The sequence below is a fragment of the Vigna umbellata genome, chromosome 1 (genome assembly GCF_029865625.1).
Source record: "Vigna umbellata cultivar VRB3 chromosome 1, Vumbellata_1.0, whole genome shotgun sequence".
Classification (NCBI taxonomy): Eukaryota; Viridiplantae; Streptophyta; class Magnoliopsida; order Fabales; family Fabaceae; genus Vigna; species Vigna umbellata.
Window position 1 is genome coordinate 3,724,679 of NC_142165.1, and position 25,130 is coordinate 3,749,808.

At 35.3% G+C, this 25,130-nt stretch overlaps 1 protein-coding gene and 1 pseudogene across 4 annotated transcripts; both read left to right on the top strand.

The window, feature by feature from the left end:
• The first annotated feature begins 1,133 nt into the window (after positions 1-1,133).
• On the top strand, positions 1,134-21,545 carry LOC124848455 (uncharacterized). 4 transcript variants are annotated; one of them, XM_047326133.2, is made up of 20 exons: positions 1,134-1,252; positions 1,370-1,413; positions 1,516-1,579; positions 2,973-3,087; positions 3,341-3,414; positions 3,686-3,783; positions 6,002-6,173; positions 7,139-7,358; positions 8,023-8,146; positions 16,206-16,315; positions 16,395-16,487; positions 17,427-17,555; positions 17,700-17,833; positions 18,356-18,445; positions 18,553-18,624; positions 19,024-19,063; positions 20,005-20,255; positions 20,490-20,667; positions 20,747-20,949; positions 21,056-21,545. In XM_047326133.2, the coding sequence occupies exons 1-20, from the start codon at positions 1,187-1,189 to the stop codon at positions 21,347-21,349; spliced, it is 2,571 nt and encodes an 856-aa protein (XP_047182089.1). In that variant the 5' UTR covers positions 1,134-1,186; the 3' UTR covers positions 21,350-21,545. The 4 variants fall into 4 exon arrangements, with proteins under 4 accessions (XP_047182089.1, XP_087947896.1, XP_087947901.1 ...); XM_088091770.1 differs by having other exon boundaries at positions 20,050-20,255; XM_088091775.1 differs by lacking the exon at positions 21,056-21,545 and having other exon boundaries at positions 20,490-20,674; positions 20,747-20,887.
• A 1,895-nt stretch (positions 21,546-23,440) lies between these two features.
• On the top strand, positions 23,441-24,867 carry LOC148204425 (uncharacterized; annotated as a pseudogene).
• The last annotated feature ends 263 nt before the right edge of the window (positions 24,868-25,130 follow it).

Sequence of the window (25,130 nt, forward strand, 5' to 3'; positions counted from 1 at the left end):
AATATAATTTTAGTTCAAGAAAAATAAGTAATTTTAATTTTGGTTTTTATAGAAAATATTCTTTACTTTTCTTCCTCTAAAATTAACAATCATTATTTTAATTCTTCTAAGTAAGAATTTAGTACCTATAAAGTACTTCTATTTTATGATGAAAATAGAAATTAAGCATAAGAAAACATGGAAAAAAAGAATAAAATTTCTGATATTACTTCAAATAAAGATACAAGACATAACAAATATATAAACATGATAAGAATATACATATTAAACTACCCTTAATATATTAATATTATTTAACATTTCAATTAACCTTCATAAGAATATCTTTAAATTAAACTTTGGAAATTTTCACTTATTTAATCCAATGTCTTTTTGACAAAAAAAGTTCAATCGAAACATCTTTTAGCTACCTGGAGAAAACATCCTTAAATTAACTTACGGTAACTCTTTAACAAATCAAACAACTTTTAAATTTTATCAATTCAAATATTAAAGTTATACAATTAAAATTTTCAACTTGAACTTGAGGAAATAAACTTATAATGCTTTAGAATTTTTTTTTTGGAAATTTAAGGGTAAACATTGAGTAAGATGAAAAAAATGAAATGATATAAAAATAATAATTATTAATCCGTTTCTTTAATTTTTTTTGTTTTAGATTAAAAATATTGTCAAACTCAATTAAAATGATATCTTATCACTACTGCGTCTTTCTACTTAATTTCCTTTAAAACAATAAACTCATAATTTACTTAATTTACACTTCTGATCACAAGACACGTGAAAAAGAAACACAAAATTTGATTATCGACCCTTTGCTTACACAGTATTCACAAATTATCTTGTAATAAAGTGTAAAATTTTTCTATAAAATTTTAAATATATTTTCTAAATTTCTTTCTTAATTTTTTTTACAGTTTTATCAATAATAATGATAAATAGAAACAAGGGTCTTAAATATAGTATTAATTATATCTATAACATTATGTTAACATTTTTCTTTTACCATAAAAAAATATTTAAATTTTAAAGATTTACTGTATGTAAAAAGTACTTATAAGGGTGACATTTAAAATTTTAAATGATTTACCCTATGTTAAAAGTACTTCAGCTATTTTACTAAGACAGTTGATTATGGTGTTTTAAGACACTCATACTCATTCCCTTGTGTTGTATACCGTTTTCCATGGCTTCGTTCTCCGTCTCCACCAAGGTGGAACCTGATGCCGACGACGACTGTGTCGCAGAGGAAGTAGTGTTTCATTTTTCTTATCTTTTGCATTCTTTAGTTATTCATTGGTTTCTGTTGCTTCACTGTGATTATAGAATTAGAGCCAATGCCTATTTACTTCCTCTCCTTGCATTGCAGTTTGAGAATTTTGACGATTTCACTATTGCTTCTCCATGGGAAAGGTTTGCGTTCTCCTAATACCAATTCCTCTGCTCATAGTATGCTTATCGTGTAAATTGTGAGAGGAATGGTTAACGGAGTATACCTTTATTCTTTTTAAGCAGGTTTATTTATGAAATAGAGGCAGTTTGTCGGGATTGGATGGCTGATAGTCCAAAGAGGTTATTGGTATGGTTGCTAAGTTTCGAGATAAATTTATCCTTTAATTAATATTTTTGGGTTGATTTTGTTATTGAGGAATGCAAGTTAGTTGTTCTTAGTATGGATATTATTTAGGGTTTGTCTGAATGAAATATTTCACAAGCACTTGGACAACAAAATGAGTTGAGCTTCGTTATAATGTAAAATCAACTTGTACACTTAACTTTTATAGAAACTCTTTCATTGAACTTCTCTAAAGACTGAGATACACAAGTTAATTTTAAGTTAAAGTAGATACTCAATTCAATTTTTACTTTTTTATTTTCTTTTTCTAGACTTTTTTATTTGGTTCCCAGATATATTATTAGTTTATTTCCCCAAATGGGTTTTTGACTTCTTCCATTTTATTCAATAATCACCAACTCTATTGAGATATGACATTTCTTATAAAGAGGATTTAGGCCTATCATAACTCAACAATCTTGCTAGAACAAACTTTAATATTATCTGAAGTAGTGAGTTTTAAACCTAACTCAGCCTCACAAATCTTGTTAAGTTTGACCCTAATATCACTTTACTAGTTGGTTTTGTGAGGCCTATTAAGATGATACCAAAGTTTGTTCTAATTAGGTTTGTTGGGCCTAGTATATTACCTACTATCTAATTGCTAGTCTAGTCCTTGGTGTAAGGGAGTGTTGTGGAGACTTCACGTAAGTTGGAGATATAATCAAATTATAGTATAACTGGTTGCGAACTTCACTTTGTAAGCCAATTTTGTAACGTTTATTATTCTTAAATCTACTTTCTAAGATCAGTAATTGAAGATGCTTGTTGTCATTGACTCAAACTCAGTTAAAATGTTTAGGGTCATCTTTATAAAATGGGAAGCAAAAATCATCATGTCCTATTATGCTTATTCATTCATGAATAGAAGAGTTGTTTTATGCTCATTATGTGTTGTGCTGAATTTGTTGTTGTTGTTGGTGGCAGAAAGAACTAAGTTCAGTTCTTCTGCACCTCTAACTTTGGATTTTGATAGTTTGTGAATCATCTACCCTTCTGCCTCATGATGATTTCTTGTTAAGTAATCTTCAGATTATCAGAGCTGAATGCAAGGAAATATTTTGTTACATTGTTCTTACTCTATTTTCTTTTTGGATAGTAAAGCAAACAAATACATTACAATTCACATGATATCTATTCTACCTTACTTTCTGGATAAAGAAAAGTTTATACATCGTGTAATGATATTGATCTGAAAATAATGAAGTCCTTAATTCAATTGTGTTTGCTACAGTAGTGTCTTAATATGCAATATTAGTGTACATAGTGACATGTTTTCTTAAAAGTTACATCTCTCCTTTAAATTTTTTTATGCTATTTGTATCTAACTTATTAAACATCTTCTCTTTTGATCTAGGATAAAGGTGCAGTTGCATTAGTGTATTCCAAATATTCGTACAAGGTCAAATCTGAATTGAAGTATGGCACAAAAAGTTACTGCATGGAGTACTATTTTGAGACCAACATTAATGGTAATATAGAAATTCTTTTGCTAATCAATCGTGTAAGGTGAACATTGACCCTAGGGTAAAGTTACTGTTTTATCTAGACTCGAGATTGTGTGTTTAGATAATGGAAACAGCCTCTCTGCTTGTAGGGTAAGGCCATGAACATTTGATCTATCCTCCCCAAACCCACTAGGTGGAAGCCTTGTGCACTGGGTTGATGTTGGGGTGGGCTGATTAAATTTTATTTTAATCTAACTGGGTCTTGTGGATGACACAGGCAAACCTGGCACTGCAGACTGGAGGTCTGGTTTTCATGATCTGCAATTATGTTTTGGTGTAAAGGAATTTTTGGTATGCTTTAATGTTTGAATAAAAAGGTTATGCACTGACAATGTCGTTTAGTTTTATCCTGCTATCCAATCACAAACTTTCGAGTATGATAAGTCTGTTGAGTTTTACAATGAATACCATAAAAGGTTATAGTAACTGTGAATTGTGATTAAATGACAGTGTAAAACTATCTTACACTTCACTGCATGAACATTATACACTTAATGTTAGCCTTTCGTTGAAAATTTAATGCTTTCACTAAGAAAACACTCATTACCTTCAACAACACTAGGTGATTTCTCGTAAAAGTGCAAGCAGTGCTGTTCTTGATTCACCAGAGGCTAGCAAGCTACTGAGTGCTGTTGCAATTGCTTTGTCAAATTGTTCAAGGTAACTATTGTTCCTTGTTTTTTAATGTTTAATTAGTTAAGAAATTTATAATAACTTGTGTGCATGGGTACATCTATTTTGCATTTGCATTTTATGTCTGACTACTATCAGTTACTAAAGTGTTAGGATATTTGGGTTTATTAAGTCTCTTTTATTTGAAATAAATTACACTTGCCCTCTCAGTATTTTTCTCTAGCTACACCGGTGACTCTCCATTTTCTCAACAAACATAAAATCCCTTAATTGTTTGTGTCCTGTTACCATTTCCACCCCTTGGGACCCAACGATATTTATTACATTAACAAACTTTTACATGTGATCAACACATTTTTTATAATGACCTTTTACCTTAAAAGGCCCCCACCCTCTTCCTGGTTCAAATCCCCTTCACTTGAAAACAAAATGGACATCTCAAAGTTCAATTAATTTGAGAATAACACATGGATTCAAGATTTTCAACCGTTGAGATTCAATTCATTTAATTCACTTTAAACTTAAAAAAGCTAATGTGTTTAAATTTGTATTAGTCTGTGGAGAACGTAAAGATAAGGAAAAGTTTGCAATATGATTTTGATCCCACAAGTTCATCCACTTTTTGCTCATACCCCAACCATGAAGTCAACATTTCCTTCAGATGCAACTCTTCTAGATGTCAAATAAAACTTTGGAAAAGGAAGCTGACAATGCTTTCTCTAACATTCCTTTGCAAAACTTCCTCTATGACCATCTTTGTTCCAAGCCAACACATTCTCCTACAAAGCCTAGAATCCTCGTTTCCCTTTTCGAAACCCTAGGTTTTGCACAAAAAATATAGGATAATTTGGTCATTGAAATTAGAACTGTAACTTAGTGCTGTTTAATGGAGCGGAGGGGGGGCATACTATGTAAGGGTGGCAATTCGGCCATACCCTTCTCACATAATTGTAAGCCTGCACATTTGAAAAAAAGTTGGAAAAAACACTTCAACAAATTTATTGTAACTTTTCCATTCTAAATCTGAGTCCCTCCTAAAAAATAAGAATTTTCTGCAAGTAGAATGATTTTAAAGTTTAAGGATTTATTATCTATTGCAAGTAAATAAAGAAGCATACTGTTAGGACATGGAAGGTATATGAGAGGAGAAAGGTGAGGAAGAGTACTTAACTGCTAAACAGTTAAGTGGGGCGGGGAAAGGGTCTTTATAAAAGGACCTCTTTTATTGTTTTCAGTAGACAGTTATGATTCTTGAGTGTGTAGACCGGTTCAGAACCTGGTGAAGGAGGTTAAGCTCCTGGTATCCCATTGTATTCTTGTTTCTTTTGTTGTGAATACCATACAATTCTTTACCCAATTCTTGCTTTGAGATTACTGAAGTGTGTGAGTGAGTGAGATAGTTAGGATTCTTACCCAGATTCCTACCACATACTGTGCAAAAAGAAGATTAAAGTAGAATAGTAAATAAAATCTAGAGTTATACTGGTAAGTATACAAGTGTAAACCAATACAAATAATTCATAATTGATGACACGACAACTTGATCACTGAATTCGCCTGTGAATTTATCAATCTTTCTGAGCACTCAATTTTACCACATGGCCCAACCTTCATTCCCAAATCCATGCATGAAACTTCTCTGGCAAGACCCACTCGCTGACAGCATCTTTTTTGCCTTCCTGTACCTCTTGTGAACCGACCCATCAGATATTTTTTTAATTTTCTTCAAGTGTTTATATTGCACTGATACTTCAATTTTATCGTGTATCCGTTTCCCATACATATCCACATCTAATATCCCTAGGATATTTTACCCATAACTTATTGAGGAAGTATCTAAGCTATAAAGCATTAATAGTTTGATAATAACAATAATTTATAATTTTTTATCTGGACAATTCTAACAAATGTGACTTTAATTTGGATTTACACAATTATAATTATATATTTATTATACTTTTAAACTAGTGGGAACACGAGCGATGTTGCACACTTTGGTGACATAATTAAAATAACAATTACCATTATAGAAAAAACAAAAAAACAGCTATAATAAAAGGGTAAAATTGTAAAAAATGTGTGGACCAAAACAGTCATAATAGTTAGTATCCTCTTTATATATTAATATAGAAATGACGGTTATTAGGTGTAATAAGAGTAAAGCACAAGGGTGAGTGTAATTTCTATTATTCTTATTGGAAAAGTTACTATTTTATTTGGTGTAGTTTCTTATAATATTATGTAGTTTATGGCCAGCATTTGTTCCAGTTCATGATCCTTCACGTAAAGCATACATTGGAATTCAGAACATGGGTACTGTATTTACTAGAAGGTTTGAAGCAGATTGGATTTGTAGTCAGGTTCCGAGAAGACTGATGCATTTGGAAGGCTTGTATGAATTGTTTGTGTCTAAGTTTGTGAGTTCCTGACCCATGCTGTTTATTAAATATTTATTTAATTTTTTTCTCAATTTTTGTGGCTTTGCAATAAATTTTTAATCAACTATACTCTTTGTGCATTGGTCTTCCATAAATTCACTCTCTTAAACTGATGCTGACATAATTTGATAGGAAGTTGAGAGTGTATGCAAGGAGGAGGAGAGGTTAGTTAACTGTTAGTTGCCTAACTGTGTTAACAGTTAGGAAGAGCGGGAATATACTTTTGTATAAATTGTTGAGATGGGGAGAGGAGAGGGACTTTTGGCAATTGAAGTGTATAAACAGACGGTTAGTCTTGTTGGGGGAGATTAGGCTCTCAGATTACTTCATTCTTGTATTCTTTCTTGGAGATCAATAAAGTCAGAGGTTATACAGAACTTGTGCTCTGTTGCGTGTGTTAGTTGGGTGAGAGATAAGGTTTCTTTATCAGAAACCTATCATAATTACTGATCCGAAACAAGTGGGTCACTGCTATGACTAGAGTTCATAAGTAGAACCCAACCTAAAAAGACTAGTTCATTAAGTGAGACAGCCTCACTGTTTAAGTATCCGTATATATATTTTTTTTGTTCCTACTCAATGAGGGACTTGTAACTGTTACCAATTCATTAAACTCTCTCCCAAGGGTGGCCTGTGCCATGGAGTGGGTAACTAGAGATAAAATATGATAAATGGGTATATCAATAAATGAAGAAATATCTATCATTCAAGAGTTAACACCCTTAGTTGGTAATGCTACACTTTTCTTAATTAATGTTTTATTTTATGTTTATATTTGCATGAAAGAATTAACAGTCTGCTGTACGAAATTAACAATCTATTCTCTTTCTCCTTTCTATTTTCTGTTTAAATGTTGAGGTGATAAGTTCTATGCTGAATTGACTCTAATCAGCAGTGTCGCTGGAACTTTCCCTGTAGTAATTAATTTCCATTTGATACTGAAGGTATACTCCACATTGGATCTTCCAACTAATTTTTTCAAAGTGCAATTTGCAATGAGGCTAACATATAAAATGCTTGCTCATGATGATTACAATATGAAAGCCATCGATGCTCAAAATACAAATTCTGGAGAAAATCTTACTGGTAAAACCTTCAATGAAACACTGTGGGATAATGACTGTCCTTGGAGTGAGTGGTATTCTGCAGAAGATCCTGTTAAAGGTAAATCCCTGGGATTGGGAACATGTAGGTAGAAGTAGTTTTAGGTCATTGCATGGATGCTTTTGTTAGATACAGCACGTTTTAAGACTAAAACAAGTTTTCAAATATTTGTGCCGCTTAGCATATAGAAAAAACCACAATATAACGGGAATGGCCCCCTTAATTCTCTTGGATATCTTCGCACTTATGAGCCAGAGAAGCCCAATGGCCTTTTGGTGTCTTTGACTACACTGTTAGTCACAGAAGCCCAGGTGTGATGGGATTATTTTCATACACGAGAAAAAAAGATTCAGTACATTAAATGCTTTTAACTCTTTCCAATAGCCTTCCTGAAAATGTGCCTTTTTCATGTGCTACCTGAAATTCTCATCACTGAGATAAGTTTCTTGTGATTCTTCTTGCCATTTCCAGTGTACCCGGTATTAATTTAAAGCCCATATTTATTTATATCTACTTTGTTCTTTATGCATGTCTATCTATAATGAGAACTTTTGCCCCAATATTGTTTGGTTACGTCTGTCTTTTTGTAATTTTTATGTCAAAATTTCATTCTGGTTTTTAATTATTAAAAGCTATGCAAGCTTCATTTTATTTTTTCCATGTCACTCTTTATTGTAAAATGTAAATGCCACTTCCATTTAATATAGGAATAGGTTGCGTACAGGTTTTGAGCTGATTGCGATATGGTCAAAGATGGTTGAAGGCTCTTTGGAAATGGCTGAACTGGAAAATGCTTCACCTTATGAAGCTGAGAAGTGGTTGATCTCTCCGAGTTGTGCTCCAAAACTGTACGATTTTTTCACTGGAATACGGATAACCAAAATTCCAATACTAAGTATTGAATGTATTAAAATATTATGTATGAGATTAATCTCCTTTCTGTAACATAGGGTACTTTATTTATAATAAAGGAAATATGAATTAAACTCAAAATATAAACTAAAAAATAATAACAAAGTAACAGAAGATAAGTTGAAGATAAAATGTAAATATAAGATATTTAACACTCCCCCTCAAGCTTGGTACATACAAATTGTATGGTGCATATAAATTGTATGTACCAAGTTTGTTATAAATATTATTAGATATATTATCTTTATTTTATATTTATTAAGAAATAATAACAAACTATCTAAAGATAAAAGATAAATAAAAAATAAAGATAATATATCTAACAAATATAATCAATTATCAGTCCCCATAAAGACTTAATATATCTGTTAGAATTATTGGTTATTGTGTATGAGTTATGTGTGTATGAGTTGTGTTCAAGTGTGTTCCAACTAAGAGTGAGTTGGAAAGGAGTGTGGTTAGTTACTTTGTTTTCTATAAATGTAAGTGTAGAGGTGTTTAAGCCCTCAAGAGAACATATTTTTATCTCAAGTTGGTATCAGAGCAGGTTCATCCTGCTCTGGTTTCTGTCCTAAAGTGGTCCACCAGCATTGTCATTGCTGTTTGCATCTGTCCGGTGCCCATTGCCGCCGTCCGCGGTTGTCTTGCCACTGTCTGCAGCTGTCAACTGCTGTCAACTGCAGTTTGAAGCTCTTCAACTTGGTTCTCTGCCATCTCGCATCTGTCCGCCACCGTCCGCTGCCGTCCGCCGCCGTCACTGTTCCGTCCGGCGACCACTGGATCTGGTTCGCCTCTTCACGCGACGACCAACCCCACCGGTGCCGGCGTCTGATTCTTCCCCACGCTCCGCCACGCGCCGCTTCTTTGTGCGATGCGAACAGGCGCGTGCAGCTCACGTGCTGCCCTCTGGCCGCCGGAAAGTCACCGCGACACCTCCATAGCCGTCGCTTGGACCTCCTCTCTCTGCTCTGCCCCTCAAAACCCTGCTTCAGTGAGGTCCAGAAGCTCCCCTTGAAGAAAACCCTAGGGTTTTCTAGTTCCTCTCGGTTTTCTGGCTTCTCTCCTATTTTTATCAACAATGGCGTCTGGAAGTGTTCTTTCTTTCTCTGGAAGTCCCTCAATTACTTCCGAAAAGCTAAACGAAAAGAATTACCTCTCTTGGTCTGCTGCCGTGGAAATGTGGTTTCTCGGTAAAGGACATTATGACTACCTTGAGCAAGATGGAAGCCAAGTACCTTCTGAAAAAGCTGAACAATGGAAACAAGCAGATTTCCAATTGTGTGCCCTATTGTGGCAATCTGTGGAACCCCGACTTTTGATATCTCTTAGAGCCTTCAAAACATGTCACTCTTTTTGGAAGAAAGCTCAAAGCATTTATGCTAATGATATTCAACGTCTCTATGATACAGCAAACAAGCTTGCATGTCTCAAAATGACAGACCATGATATGGTCTCCTTCATGACTGAAGCCCAAGCAGCTGTGGAAGAGTTGAGAATGTTCTTGGAAGTGGAATCTTCGAAAGACATCAAGAAGAAGCTTGACAAGTATTATATGGTGATGATCCTTTGTGCTTTACACCCTGATTTGAATCATATCAGAGATCGACTTCTGACAAGTCATGAGGTCCCTTCCTTGGAAGCCTTGACCACACGTCTTCTTCGTGTTCCAGTGCCTCAATCTCAGGAAGCTCCTGAAACAATGGAACCATCTATCATGGTTTCTATGCGGGGAAGAGGAGGACGGGGCACTAGAGGAGGAGGACGTGGAGGTAGGGGACATCCACAGTGCACTTACTGTAAGAGGATGGGTCACACCCAAGAAAACTGCTACTCTTTGCATGGTTTTCCTTCAAAAACAGCCAATATCTCTAAGGCTGAAACTCCCACTTCCAACTCCAAGTTCACTGAGGAAGAGTATCAAGAGTATCTGCGGTTAAAGTCTAACAACTTGGCGTAATCATCTCAATCCCCAAGTACATCCACAACTTGCATTTCTCAATCCATGGAAGGTCAAAATTCATGGGTAATTGACTCGGGTGCTTCTGATCACATCTCTGGTAATACCTCATTGTTCTCAACCCTTTCCCTCCAAGAAAAACCCCATTTCATTACTCTTGCAAATGGCTCTAAAACTTGTTCAAAGGGAGTCAGTCAAGTCTCTCTGTCTAACTCTGAAATCTGTTCTTTTTGTCCCTAATTGTTCATTCAATTTAATTTCCTTAAGTCACTTAACCAAAATGTTACATTGTTCAATAACTTTCAATTCAAAATCTTTTGTTATACAGGAGCGTGGCTCGGGGAGACAGATTGGAGAAGGATATGAAGCTGGAGGTTTATACCATTTTGGATCTCGTCCACGGGTATCCTGTGTTGCAGCTCTTCCCCCTAAAGTGTTACATGACCGATTTGGCCACCCTCACTTGTCAAAGTTAAAAAAGATGTGTCCTGAACTTAGTGGTCTTCAGACTTTAGAATGTGAGTCTTGTCAACTACGAAAACATGTTAGATCTGTCTTTCCTAAAAAGTCTCAATCAATGAGTAATTCTAGTTTTTCTATTATTCATTCTGATGTCTGGGGACCTAGTCGTGTCTCTTCTTTTGGTTTTAGGTACTTTGTTACCTTTATTGATGAGTATTCTAGATGTACTTGGGTTTATCTAATGAAAGATCGCTCTGAATTGTTACCCATCTTCACATCCTTTTTGAATGAAATCAAGAACCAATTTGGTCAAGTGATTAAAATCTTAAGAAGTGATAATGTTAAAGAGTATTTCTCATCCAATTTTTCTGCAATCCTTAGCTCCCATGGTATTTTGCATCAGTTCACTTGTCCTCATACACCCCAGTAAAATGGTATAGCCGAAAGAAAAAATAGACACTTAGTTGAAACTGCTCGTACCCTTTTGCTTGGTGTCCATATACCTGTCCATCACTGGGGGGATGCCATCTTAACCGCCTGTTTTCTTATTAATAGGATGCCCTCCTCCTCTCTCAATAATAAAGTCCCTTTCTCCATTCTCTTTCCCAATGATCCTCTCTTTCACACCCCTCCTCGGGTTTTTGGTTGTGTATGTTTTGTTCACGACATGTCTCCAGGGCTAGACAAGCTCTCCGCTCGTGCGATCAAATGTGTCTTTTTGGGCTATTCTCGGCTTCAAAAAGGGTACCGGTGTTACTCTCCTGAAACCAAGAAGTACTACATGTCTGCCAATGTTACATTCTTTGAACAGACACCTTTCTTCTCTCCACACCTTTCTTCTCTCCATCTGTTCAAGATGTCCATATCCTCCAACAGGTCCTTCCTCTTCCAGTAGTTGAGTCCAATATCTCTAATGTCAATGTCAATCCAAGTCATGCTCAAGGTCCTCCCGAACCTTCCTCTCCACATATTGACATCTTCCGACACAGTACCCTGATGGGTAGTCCTCTTCTAGAAAATGGTGGATCTCCTCCTTCAGATTCTTCTCCCTCATCGCCTCCTGCCACGCCTCCTGGTGAAGATGATTCTGGTTGACCCATTGCTCTCAGAAAAGGTACTCGTTCCACTCGAAACCCTCATCCCATTTATAATTTTCTTAGCTATCACAGATTGTCGCCCTCCTTTTATTCCCTTTTATCCTCAGTGTGTCCTATATGGTTATACCCAAAAATGTGAAAGAAGCACTTGATCATCCTGGATGGCGACAAGCCATGATTGCTGAAATGCAGGCTCTTGACCACAGTAATACTTGGGAGCTTGTGCCACTTCCCCCAGGCAAAAAGGCTGTTGGTTGTCGATGGGTCTTTGCAATTAAAGTTGGCCCTAATGGTGACATTGATTGGCTCAAAGCCTGGCTAGTTGCAAAAGGGTACACTCAGGTGTATGGCCTTGATTATTGTGACACATTTTCTCCCGTGGCCAAGATGACTACCATTCGTCTGTTCTTTGCAATGGCAACAATTCGTCATTGGCCACTTCACCAATTGGATATCAAGAATGTCTTTCTCCATGGTGATCTTGAGGAGGAAGTTTATATGGAGCAACCTCCTGGGTTTGTTGCTCAGGGGGAGTCTGGTATGGTTTGCAAATTGCACCGATCTCTATATGGGCTCAAGCAATCACCACGTGCTTGGTTTGGAAAATTCAGCTCCATTGTTCAGAAATTTGGGCTAAAACGCAGTGAAGCAGATCATTCAGTCTTTTATTATCACTCGTCTCTCGGGAAATGTGTTTACTTAATTGTATATGTTGATGATATCGTTATTACAGGGAATGATACTGCTGGAATATCTCAATTGAAGGAGTACTACTTGTGTAGACATTTCCAAACCAAGGATCTTGGAAGCCTCAAATACTTCTTAGGCATTGAAGTAGCTCAGCCAAAAGATGGAGTTGTAATCTCCCAAATGAAGTATGCTCTGGATATTTTGCAAGAAACAAACATGATTGATTGTAGACCGGTTGAGAGTCCCATGGACCCAAATCAAAAATTAACAACAGAAGAAGGTGAGTTAGTCTCCGACCCGGAGAGATATAGGAGGCTAGTTGGAAAACTAATCTATCTCACTATTACAAGGCCAGATCTATCTTTTTCTGTTGGGGTGGTTAGTCAGTTCATGCAAGCTCCATGTGTTGGCCATTGGAATGCTATCATTCGCATTCTAAGGCTCCCGGGCAAGGGCTGTTATATGAAGAAAAAGGAAGGCTTCAGGTATCAGGATATTGTGATGCCGATTGGGCAGGTTCTCCTATTGATAGACGATCTACTACTGGATATTGTGTCTTCCTTGGAGGAAACATTATCTCATGGAAAAGTAAGAAACAAAATGTAGTGGCTCGATCAACAGCGGAAGCTGAATATAGGGCAATGACGTCACTAACATGTGAACTTATATGTGTGAAACAGTTCCTCCAAGAGCTTAGCTTCTGTGACATCCAGAGTATGAAGATGTATTGTGATAACCAAGCTGCTCTTCACATTGCATCAAATCCAGTGTTTCACGAGAGGACTAAGCATATAGAAATTGATTGTCATTTTTTTCGGGAAAAGTTATTGTGAAAAGAAATATGTACCGAGTTTGTTGGATCAAATGACCAACTCGCAGATGTGTTGACTAAGTCATTAAGGGGACCTCGGATCGAGTTTATTTGTTCCAAGCTTGGTACATACAATCTGTATGCTCCAGCTTGAGGGGGAGTGTTAGAATTATTGGTTATTGTGTATGAGTTGTGTTCAAGTGTGTTCCAACTAAGAGTGAGTTGGAAAGGAGTGTGGTTAGTTACTTTGTTTTCTATAAATGTAAGTGTAGAGGTGTTTAAGCCCTCAAGAGAACATATTTTTATCTCAAGTATATCTTCAGCTACAATCTTTTCTCGAATGAAATGATAATCAATCTTAATGTGTTTGGTCTTCTCATGAAATACAGGATTAGAACTAATATAAAGAGCAGTCTAATTGTCACATATAAGTGTTATTTGAGTGACATATCCAAATTGTAACTCTCTAAGCAATTGCTTAAGCCAAATAAGTTCACAAGTGGCTAAGGCCATAGCTCCATATTTTCACTAGATCTTGTCACAACACTTTGTTTTTTGCTTTTCCAAGAAATCAAGTTACCACCCATGGAGACACAATATCACAGGTAGATCTTCTATCAGAAGGAGATCCTATCCAATCAACATCTGAATAACAAACAACTCTTGTATGATTATTGGAACCATATAACAACCCTTTTCCAGGAGATCCTTTAATGTATTTTAATATACGGATGACTGCATTTCAATGATCTTCACATGGGAAATTAATAAATTGGCTTACCACACTGACTGCAAAGGAAATGTTAGGACGAGTAACTATAAGATAATTTAATTTTTCAACTAATCTTCTATATTGCCTAGGATCTGACATAGGCTCCCCCTAATTTGGTAGGAGTTTGGTATTAGGATTTATGGGTGTGTCAACAGATTTTGAATTCATCAACCCAATTTCCTCCAAAATATCCAATGCATACTTTCTTTGAGATATAACAATACCATCGTTAGATTGTGCTACCTCAATACCCAAGAAATATATGAGTTTTCCAAGATTTTTGGTTTGAAAATAGTGACAGATATTATTTCATCTGGGAGATGCCATGGTTGTCACTGCCTATAAGAACAATGTTATCAACATATATTATTTCGTAGACATATCTAGCACTTGAGTGATGATAAAAGACTGAATAATCTGGCTTACACCATTTCATACCAAATTGTTGAACATTGATAAATTTTCCAAACCAGACCTTAGGTGACCTTTTTAGGCCATATAAAGATTTGCGAACACGACATCCAATCCAGAAGACTTCTCCTGAGCAACAAATCTTGGAGATTGCTCCATATAAATCTTTTCCTACAAATCTCCATTAAGGAACACATTTTTGACATCCAGTTGATAAAGAGGTTATTGTTGAAGAGCAGCCATGCCTATAAATAAACGAACAAAATCCATCTTTGCCATTGGAGAAAAAGTATCACCATAATCCAACTCAAAAATTTGTGTAACCTTTGGCCACAAGACGGGCTTTGAGGCAATCAATAGTACCATTTGGACCAACTTTGACAGCAAAAACTCACATGCAACCAACAACAGATTTTTCAGACGGTAATGGGACGAGCTCCCAAGTTCCACTATTCTCTAGGGTACTTAGTTCATCTAGCATGGTCTCACGCCACCAGGATACCAGACCCCACGTAAGAGAGTGTATACTGTATACTAGAAAGGATTAAACAGTAGAGGGAATTAGAGGGTTTAGTTAATACAGTTGTCAGTTGAATGACAACTAGGATTCTGTCAGTTAGTTAAGTTTTAGCAACAGGAGAGAGAGAGAAAGTTGGTTCAGTTGTGGAGGATAAAATAGAGGAAGAGTCACGAGTTTCAACTTTCCTGGAGGGAGATTTTTCTTTGTTTTTACTTGTTCTTTATTTTCCTGTCTCTGACCTGTAATGTAACCTCCCTGATTTTAATCTTGAGAGCTGAGCACAACCATTCCATTCTTTCCATTCTACTTAACTTTAAGTCAAGTTCTGATAAAACCAGGGATGTACAAGTATAAATTTTCGTCTATTTTTGCTTCCTCCTGATAAACTTAGTTTAAATAAAAATACATCGGCTCAGAATTTTCACTTTCCTTCATATGAATCAATATTACAAACTTGTAAAATTATAATGGATAGGTTAGTTGTAGTTCTACATATGTTTTTTGTTATAACTTGTAATTGTACGAGGCAATTGTTACCATCCGTGAATTTCGTTTCCTCTATGTTAGAGCACTACCTATGGTTCCTTGCAGAATTGCACGATTAAGCAAAAACAAGAATATTTGGTAGCAGCAACTGACAATACATAGATATAATTTATTATTTTTTTTTTCACGCAACTACGAATGGATTTTATTATTGAAATCTGATCAGTTTCTAATACTTCTCAGTGGCTCATATATCCAAGCTTTTAAAAAATGTGATTTGTTCTGAGATAGTTTATGGGAAGTTGAAGCTATATTTTGTTGGATTAAATTGTAAAAACATTTTTTTTATGTAAAATATTAGTTATAATTAGTTAATCACAACTTCTTTTAAGAAGCTACTCCAAGTAACTGGTTAGGATACACAGAGAAGAGAAGTAGGAAAGAAGGAGAGGAGAGGGAAAGGGGGTGAGATTTTGTAGATTGAGCTTTAGCTCTTTGCGAAGGGGAAGTCCTTGAAGGGCAAGGTGCTCTCCTATTTCTTCTTTTCATTATATTCAATAAAAGCTTTTCTTTTCTTGCTCTTTTCAATTCTTGGTTCCTGACATAACTTCTCAATAATCAGAAATCCTTTTTTTTTACTCTGGCTTTTTTAAAGTTTAGAAAAACACAAATATTTTAAAAGTTTTTTTTTTTTCAAAATAAGAATGTTTTTCTTTGAAATAAAAGCTGAATTGAATGAGATCTAAATAGGTTTTGCTAGTTATTATTATATTTTGTTCAATCATACAGGCCTGAAGGTTCTGAATGGAATCAAATTGGATTTGCATCCCAGTTGCATATTCTAGTTGATGCATTGAAAACGTCGTTCAAGGCCCAATTTATGGAAAATTTTGTTTCAGGTTTGAATTTGTTTTGGTGTATATACTAGTATATTTTGCTATAGTAGTTCAACATTTTCTTTCTTCTGGCCTGTGGCAGACGATACCTCTGGTTCTGAGAATTTGCATTCCTCAATGATTATACCGCCACCAACTGTCAGCGATCAAGTGCTGAAAGAGCTATTTCAAGAAGGCACTTAGTTCTTCCCCCTTCCTCTATATTTTGTTTCTCATTTGTATGAATGCTTCAGAGCACCATTTTCACTTGCATCTTGCATTGTTGGCAGTTTATAAATTCTGCACCTAAATCTGCCAGCAGGGCAAGGTGCGAATGCCATGGTAGCACAGTAGAACTCACCTCCAAATTGATATTTTATCATATTCAAGCACAAATTATACTAGGAGAACAGACAGAAAGTAGCTTTCATTAGGCATGTCAAATTCTCCTTTGATTATGGTCTGTGCTGATTTGTCTTGAATAATAGAAGATTGAATATTTACTACGATTTTATTTAGTAGTGTTTAAGGTAGTTAATTTGTTTGGTATTTCGATACATCATCATTAAGAAGGTAGAGTGTTTTCTCAGAAATGAAAAACAGATTGAGTAATACAGGGAAGGTTTACAAAAAAAATCGTGTATGGATAGGTAAATGAAATTGAAATTTGTTGTTCTTGTTTCAAAGCTACTTTAGTGATTCTATTGTTGCATAGGAACTGGATTGCTGTTTGCTTTGTTCTATCCAACTTGTTGCAGTAGTCAATAGGGCCACTATTGCTACATAGATATATACAAAAGGATATTATGAATTCATTACCAAACAATTAAGAAATTTACAAGTGCTATATTTGAAGTTCTTGAAAACAACCCTTGGTTGTTTTACATGCAGATCATAAAAAGTTAGAGAATATTTCAATCTATTGAACACTTTGGTGCGTTTTCTTATTTCATCTTCTTTTTGTTTACCATATGATTCATGAAACTTATTTTCAGGATTTTGATTTATATCTGATTGCTGCATTTTCCAAGTATCCTTGGGATACCTAACATGGCATGCAGGGTTATTTGGATGTTAAAGTTCAAAGTAGATCACTGTTTATTTTGTTATAAAATTGATTCCATAATATCTACAGGAGTACAGGTCACAGACTCTGCTTATGGGGTAAATAAGACTTTGGGGGCTATAAAAGGCGCACCTCTTGAATCACTCTTTGCACAATTTTGTTTACATTCTCTTTGGTTTGGTGACTGCAACATTAGAGGTATGTACCAGAGTGAGAGTTTTATTGGTGCTAACCTTAAAAATTAGCAAAATTCTGACCACCATGCTTGGATTGAATTTTTGAGATATCTTGCTTGTATTGTATATTTTCAGTTGCATGACTTCATTTTGGTCTGTATATCAGCTATTGCTGTCCTATGGATAGAGTTTGTACGGAAGGTTAGGAGGTGTTGGGAAGAGTCACAATTAATCCCTCGAATGCCAGCAAATGGTTCAATTGACCTTTCCACTTGCTTGATTAACCAAAAACTTCAGATGGTAATTTTTGTTTAATAATCTCTAAGGATATTTGATGAAATATGTTTCACGTATTCTTGTTTATTTTACATATATTTTAATGTGAAATTTTGTTTGAAATCTTAATTTCCTAGAACATTCTTAACTACCGTTTTTCAATTTGTATCAACTATTTCTCTTCAATTGCCGTGCATTTTTTTAATACGATAAATTATATATTTACTTGCTCTGAATATGGGCTCCATTTTTTTAATCAATTTATTGTTTTTTCTTTTATCATCGTTAATTATTGTGTATTATAAACAGAAAGCCTTAGTCGTTGACAATTTTGGTTTAAAGCTTGAGTAGTTTTTATCCTTAACTTCCCTGCTTCATACTTCTTCTCTAGTGATGTGGCCAAATTGAAATTCTATTTTACCTTCGATGTAGTTTTTAGGTCAAATAGAAATGTTTTTTGAGCTTTTAAATATTAGTGTTTGTATTGTATGGAATACATGGTGATATACCTAAGATGGGGATTCTGTTTTTCGCTTTGCTATTCAGCTTGCAGTATGCATTGAGAAGAAGTACGAAATGAATGAAGATCATCAAGATTGTATTGGTAGTGAAGATCAAATTGAGTATATGACTGAGGTTACAAACTTTGCTTTCCTGTTGTTTGTAGTTAGATTGAATTTGTGTGGTGTTCTACTTCACAGTTTTTTAATATGATATCTTGGATCTTGTCTGCTATCCCGCAGGAAGCATCACTTATGACAGAAGACATGCATGAGGAGTGCCCTCAGGATGTTGAAGACTTAAGCGATTCATTGGTATGTTTAAGTTGTTATGCAATGCCTATAATATTAGTTAACTCTAAAATGTGAGTGGTAGACCAAAGACCTCCTATTACATATTTCAAAGGGAAGACAATCAGAAATGATTCCGAGTTGAATCAACTTTGAATTGCTTGTATTAGATAAGAAGAATTACTCGGAACTTTAATACTAATTTTCTTTTATCATAAAATTAGTTTTATGAGCACCCATCTAAGCACACACTTGTATAGATAATGTTGTGAGTAGTGACTTAGTTCCTGTGCATATTTTGCTTTCAGTTTTAGGAGTAAAGAGAACACACTTCAGGATTCAAAAAGTAGATGCCATACACATGTGATTCGACCTTTCGTATATTACATTGTTGCTAACAATTCCCTGTTATTCTTTTTGCAGAATTTCTCTACCCTGGTGGAAAGGGACACATTAGCTTCAGGTAACTGTAATAAGGGCGTCTAACTTAATTTTAAAATCCATTATTGGATAGAATCAAATGACTTTTGATTGCTTTTATTGTCATGTAAGCTGCTTGGATTAGGAGTTAAATCACGGGGGCAGGCTTGTCCCCTTATTTTAAATCACTATTATTTTAGTTATTATAATTTATAATCATGTTACGGATATATTTTTCTCGAGAAAAAAATGTCAAATCTGGATTTAGAGCTATGATATGTCAAAAAAATCTAAATGCTTAGAATAATTGATGATGATTGCTTTGACATTTCTGTAAAGATTTGATCTACCATCATCATTAAATATACAAGGTAGTCATTCTAAATCTAACTTATTCTCACAAAACCGACTAGATAATTGTGGTGGTTTGATAGGCCATCAAACCTCAGCTAATACAGATTCTAATACTATATTAGGTTGTAAGTTTGAACTTAATTCATCCTTGTAAAACCGGTTTGTTAGGTGAGGATTATACTCACTTGTTATATAGTTGACGTGAGATCTCTAATATATTCAAAGGAAGAAGATATTCACGTACCTAATATTGAAGTACACGTATTATTTGTGGATCATATCTACCAATTTAAGACAACTTGCGCATTTCTAAGACTGAATGAAATCATTCATTTTCTATTCCATTTTCAACTGTTGCATGTTAATTTTTTAAGATAAACTAACGAACAAAATTGGTTTTCAATGTATTTTTGGCAAGGAAAGGTTCTGTAAAATCTTTTTAATTGGTGTGATGTTAGTGACAGTGTATCCCGTCCTCACGAAATCCTCTCTTGACCCTATTTTGTTATGAATAGACTGTATCTATAAATATGTATTTTAGAAAAGAATTGCTATAATATTGAATGCAGGATTCTTAGATATGATAATAATGTCATATAACGAAACAGTAATTTGCTTTGATAATGTTAGACATGTCAGCATTTAAAGCAGCAAATCCAAATGCTGTTTTTGAAGATTTTATTCGCTGGCATTCACCTGGGGATTGGATAGATGATGACCTTGAGGTTGAGATGTCTAAAGATAATTCGTCTCCAAGAGGAAAACTTTCGAAGAGAATGTCCAAGAATGCGAACTCGTGGAGAAATATTTGGAGCCGCTCACCTGCTCTTCCTTTTTCTGAACAGAAGCCTCTTCTAGATCCAAATCGAGAAGGAGAGAAGGTATGTATATTTTCTAGACATGTGTATGCTTCCTATTCATGCCATATTGGGAAACAGATTGTTGTGAACTCGGTAGTATCATAATAAAAGCAAACACAAGAGATAACTTTAAAAATAATTGTACATACAATGAACTGAATTAAAGGATTTTGTCTAGATCAGATTAAAAGTGAGTGTCTCATTTCGACAAAAAAAAAATGTTTAAATAATTTATTGTTATCAATAAGTTTGTAGGTTCTTCATTATCTGGAAACTTTACAACCACATCAGTTGCTTGAGCAAATGCTGTGTACTGCCTTTGGAGCAGCAGCCGACACCTTAATCCAAACCAATTATGGAGAGCTGAAACAGATGGAAACTATGATGCAGCACCTTTACCTTACTTTGGCTCCTGCTTTGAAGCCCCTGCAAGGCATATAGTAAATACATTCTTTAGTGTAACTCTTCCATTGAAAAGAATTATATTTTACTGAAGCTCCATTTTGTTGCAGAAAATTGTTTATCTGCTGATAGTGAGACTATTGAAGACCTAAGACGACTATGCGTTGTTTTCCAACACGTAGAGAAATTACTGACTCTTGCAGCTTCTCTTCATCGCAAGTTTTTACAAGCACCACGCCTAGCCAGAGAAATTTTCAGTGATTTCTACAACTTCTATATTCCAAGAATGGGAATAGGCCTGATAGAAGAAAAGGTGAAATGTCTCAATACCTTGAAATATGATTTGGGTAGTAAAATTGTATAATGGAGAAAATATTAGCATGGATTGATATATTCTTTCCTCTATCCTATATACTCAGGAGTTTGACAAAAAACAAGTAGTGTGGAATGAAGAGAGAGAAGTGGTGGCAAATATGCTTGTTCAACCCACTGCAAACCAGTCTTGGAGAAAGGTTTTGAGTATGGGCAATCTTCTCAATGGTCATGAACCAATTCAGAGGGAGATTATTTTTTCACTGCATGGAGTGAACGGTAATCACTATGCTATTCCTACTGCTACTGTTTCCCAACAAAACGTTGAAACTTACCGCATGTATATATGTGGAACTTCTAATGATTTAAGGGTCGCTCTCTCTGTTGTCTCATGTGATTAATTTAATGGTGTTTGTTGGTTACATTTATATGTTCGTTAGGAATCAGTATCATAGCATCTCTAGTTTTTGTTGATTAAAATTTTCATGATGTACTTTCCCCAATGATTTTGTTTCCAAATAAAAAATTGTATATTACTTCATTGAAAGCTCATTAGTATATTTACATTACAATAAAAACAATATTAGTTTCTCTTAAGTTACACAGAACTTTTTTTGTTATAATGTATTTTTTAGTTTCTGAAAATTATGTCTATATTATTATTTTTAATATGGTTTGCATGCAACAATTTAATTTTTTCCTAAATTTTAGCCCTCTGAAATTAAAATTCCGAGTTCACCCCAGTTGAATGAAAAATGGTGGAAAAGGCATAAATTTTGACCTGCAGGTGCCCCCACCAGAGAGACACCGAAGACAGATTCCTTCTGATCATTCAATGTGCAAAGCAACTCATATATAGGATAATGATACCTAAGCCTACCCATAGGATAACGACTTCATCTTTTCTCATTACGTTGACGTCTATTTCTATTTCCACCATTTTAGAATTCAAATACTTTTATGTTTACACTAAAAAAAATTTCTTGCTTAATTAAAAGTATTTTTAATTGAATTTTTATACTAAATGTTTTATTAAATTTTTAAATGATTTTTCTATTTTTTCTAAACTATTTGATTTTGTTATTAATAGGATGACATGTTGATTAATTTGTTTGTTTTTTCCTCCTCTTCTAACTCTCTGTAAGAGAAAAGACTTGACTGACGATTTAAAACAAATTGCAAAAGAGAATAAACGAGTAGTTCAATATGGAGTTCAATTTTGCTAGTGGGATAACAAATGCTGAGCTATTTAAACAGTGTAATTTCACTATTTATAACAATAAACTATATTTGGCTTTTAATATTATATTTAAACTTTGCTTTTAAATGATGTATCTTTTAAGTTTCTTATAATTTAGCCCACTCTTAGATGAAGAAGTGAGAAAAAAAGACAAACTCTTAAACTGTAACATTGAAGAGAGGGATGACTTCCAATATCAATGTGTCCTGCTCCAGAATTGAAATTGGGTCAGCGGCAGTTTCTGGTACTGACGTGTCTTGCTCTGGGACTGGAATTAGGGCCAATGGTGGTTTCCGGTAGCCAGGTGTCAGGCTCTACAGTCAGAATTGGGTCAAGGGTGATGCTGTAGTGATTATAGGCTTCATAGGATTCTTGTTCCTCTTGGGGGTTGATACTAGGTAATGTGAATCTTACGTTGTTGTTCTTTTTTTTTTCTTTTGGTTTATTGTATTTCTGTCTATTTGTAGTTATCTGGTAAACAGTTTTTCAAATTGGTTGAATTGTATAGAAATATTTCTCAAGCAAAGACCTCCAGTTTCATTTTCTGTTTTCTCCACTCCTTGGAAAGAAAAACAAATTGGTATTTAGGAACATGAAAATTTAAAATTGTGATTGTACAGTGTGTGACCAAAGGTCCATCAGTCATATCAACTGTTGTAATTAGAGAAAATATCATTAGAATCTTCTTAATTAAAGAAAATAGATACGTAATTTTATTTTGTTTTCCAAGTTTCCTTATTTTTCTCTTTAGAAGAATTATATATTACAAATAAAGGATATGAGAATGTATTTTTTATGATTGAATATAATAAAATCAGTCTTATTTTCAACTTGGTATAAGAGCTTTCGTTCTTGGGGCTTCGTTCCGCTGCATAGTCGTGTCGCCGTCGCTGTTTGACCTCCGTCGCTGCCGTCGTCACTGGTTGGGGTCGTTGATAGGGCAGAAAAGTGTGCCCAACACCGGCGAGTTGGAAGTCGCTCCGTGAGAGGAGCCGTCACGCGCTGCCACCCGCCTCCACTGTCGTCGGCGCGTGCAGCCCACACGCCCACCTCCGGCGAGACCCACTCTCCGCCGCCGCCACAAACAGGGTCGCCGGAGCTTCCTAAGTCTGTTCTTGGGGTCGCTGACGACTCATTTGGCTTATATTTGAGTAGATCTAAGATTGAAGTTTCGCTCCTTTTCTCGGTGTGACCCACACGTCGTCGTCGTCTCAGAAAACGTCACCAGAGACTCTTGGTTGCGTTCTATGGGATGTCTGAAGTAAAATTTATTCCTTTGGGGTACCTAATGACCTACCAAATATAGGAGGTACCTGTCGGTTGGATGGTCATAATTTCTTACAATGGAGCCAATTTATTCGAAGGGTTCTCAAGAGTCGTTCAAAACTTGATCACATAGATGGAGGAGGACTAGGAACAGACGACACTCATTTTTCAATTTGGGACAATGAAGATTCATTAATTATGACTTGGATGTGGCAATCCATGACTCTTGAGATAAGTAGAAACTATATGTTTCATTCTTCTGCAAAAGAAATATGGGATGATTTACATAGGACTTTTTCATTAAAAAATGATCTTGCTGCTTACTGTGACATTGAAAACAGGATATTTAATACAAAATAGGGCTCTCTTTCTGTATCAGAATATCACGGAATCCTGAATTGTCTTTGGATGAAATTCGATCAGAACCAAACAATAAAGATGTGTAAAACAGATGCTGCTGCACTTGCTGATTTCATTGAAAAGGGAAGAATTTTTAAATTTCTCCATGTCTTGAATCAGGAGTACGACCCAATCCGGGTACAGATTTTTGGAAGAGAAAAATTAACATCTCTTTCAAAAGTTTTTTTTATAGTAAGAGAAGAAGAAACTCGGAGAACTGTCATGCTGAATGGGGGGATCTCTAACACAGGTTCTACCATGACAACTGGAAAGAGAGTCCATAAAGGAGCAAATGCTGGGGGAAAGTCATTTGAAAAAGGCACTCATGGGGACTATTGTCCATACTGTAAAAGACCTGGACATACCAAGGAAACATGCTTCAAACTCCATGGAAGAAAGAATGTTCACGAGCACATGAGAAACAACAAAGGGTCTACTCAAAGATGGGTAAATCATACTACCTCAGAACAGGAAGCCACTAATCAATCTAGTCCTTCACAGTCTAATCCTTCTCCACCACCAGATCTTGATATGAAAGCTTATAAGGAGAAACTCGAGCGCTTGAAAGCAATGGTTGAATCAATGAGTAAGCCCTTTGGATCATGTACTCTCTCCATAAAAGGTAAGATTTGTCTCAATACTATTGGTCGTGTGTCTCAAGGTATTTGGATCCTTGATTCGGGTGCAACTGATCATATGGCACCTTTTAGTAGGTCTTTCGACTCATATGGTAAAAGCAATAAAGAACAACTTATTACAGTTGCGAATGGTTAAGGTATACCTATATGCTGCTCTGAGAATATAATTTTGGACTCATCTATTGTATTGAAGGATGTTTTACATGTTCCTCAATTAGCTAATAGTCTTATCTCTGTGCAAAAACTCACAAAAGATTTAAATTGTTCAGTAACATTGTTTCCAACTTATTATGTTTTTCAAGACCTTGCCACGGGGAAGATGATTTTAAATGCTAGGGAGCAACACAAAAATCATGAGTCAACAAGCTACATCTGAGACGTGGGGAAATTCCCAAATATGGCTACATCATCAAAGGCTTGGGCATCCTTCATTTAGTCTTATCAAGTTCTTGTTTCCCCATTTGTTTACCAAGGAGTCTGTTGAGTCTTTTAATTGTGATATTTGTCAATTGTCAAAATACCATCATGTATCTTATCCTATTAGTAATAAAAAGAGTATTTCTCCATTTGATTTAATTCACTCTGATGTTTGGGGTCCTGTCATAGATTCTATTTTTGGAGAAAAATGGTTCGTTACCT

Excerpts from the sequence above, each read along its gene's own strand:
- LOC124848455 (XM_047326133.2), top strand. The coding sequence starts at position 1,187 with ATGGCTTCGTTCTCCGTCTCCACCAAGGTGGAACCTGATGCCGACGAC. Across the intron at positions 19,064-20,004 it reads AAGGGACACATTAGCTTCAG|ACATGTCAGCATTTAAAGCA; the intron begins GTAACTGTAATA and ends TGATAATGTTAG. Across the intron at positions 20,950-21,055 it reads TAGGCCTGATAGAAGAAAAG|GAGTTTGACAAAAAACAAGT; the intron begins GTGAAATGTCTC and ends CTATATACTCAG.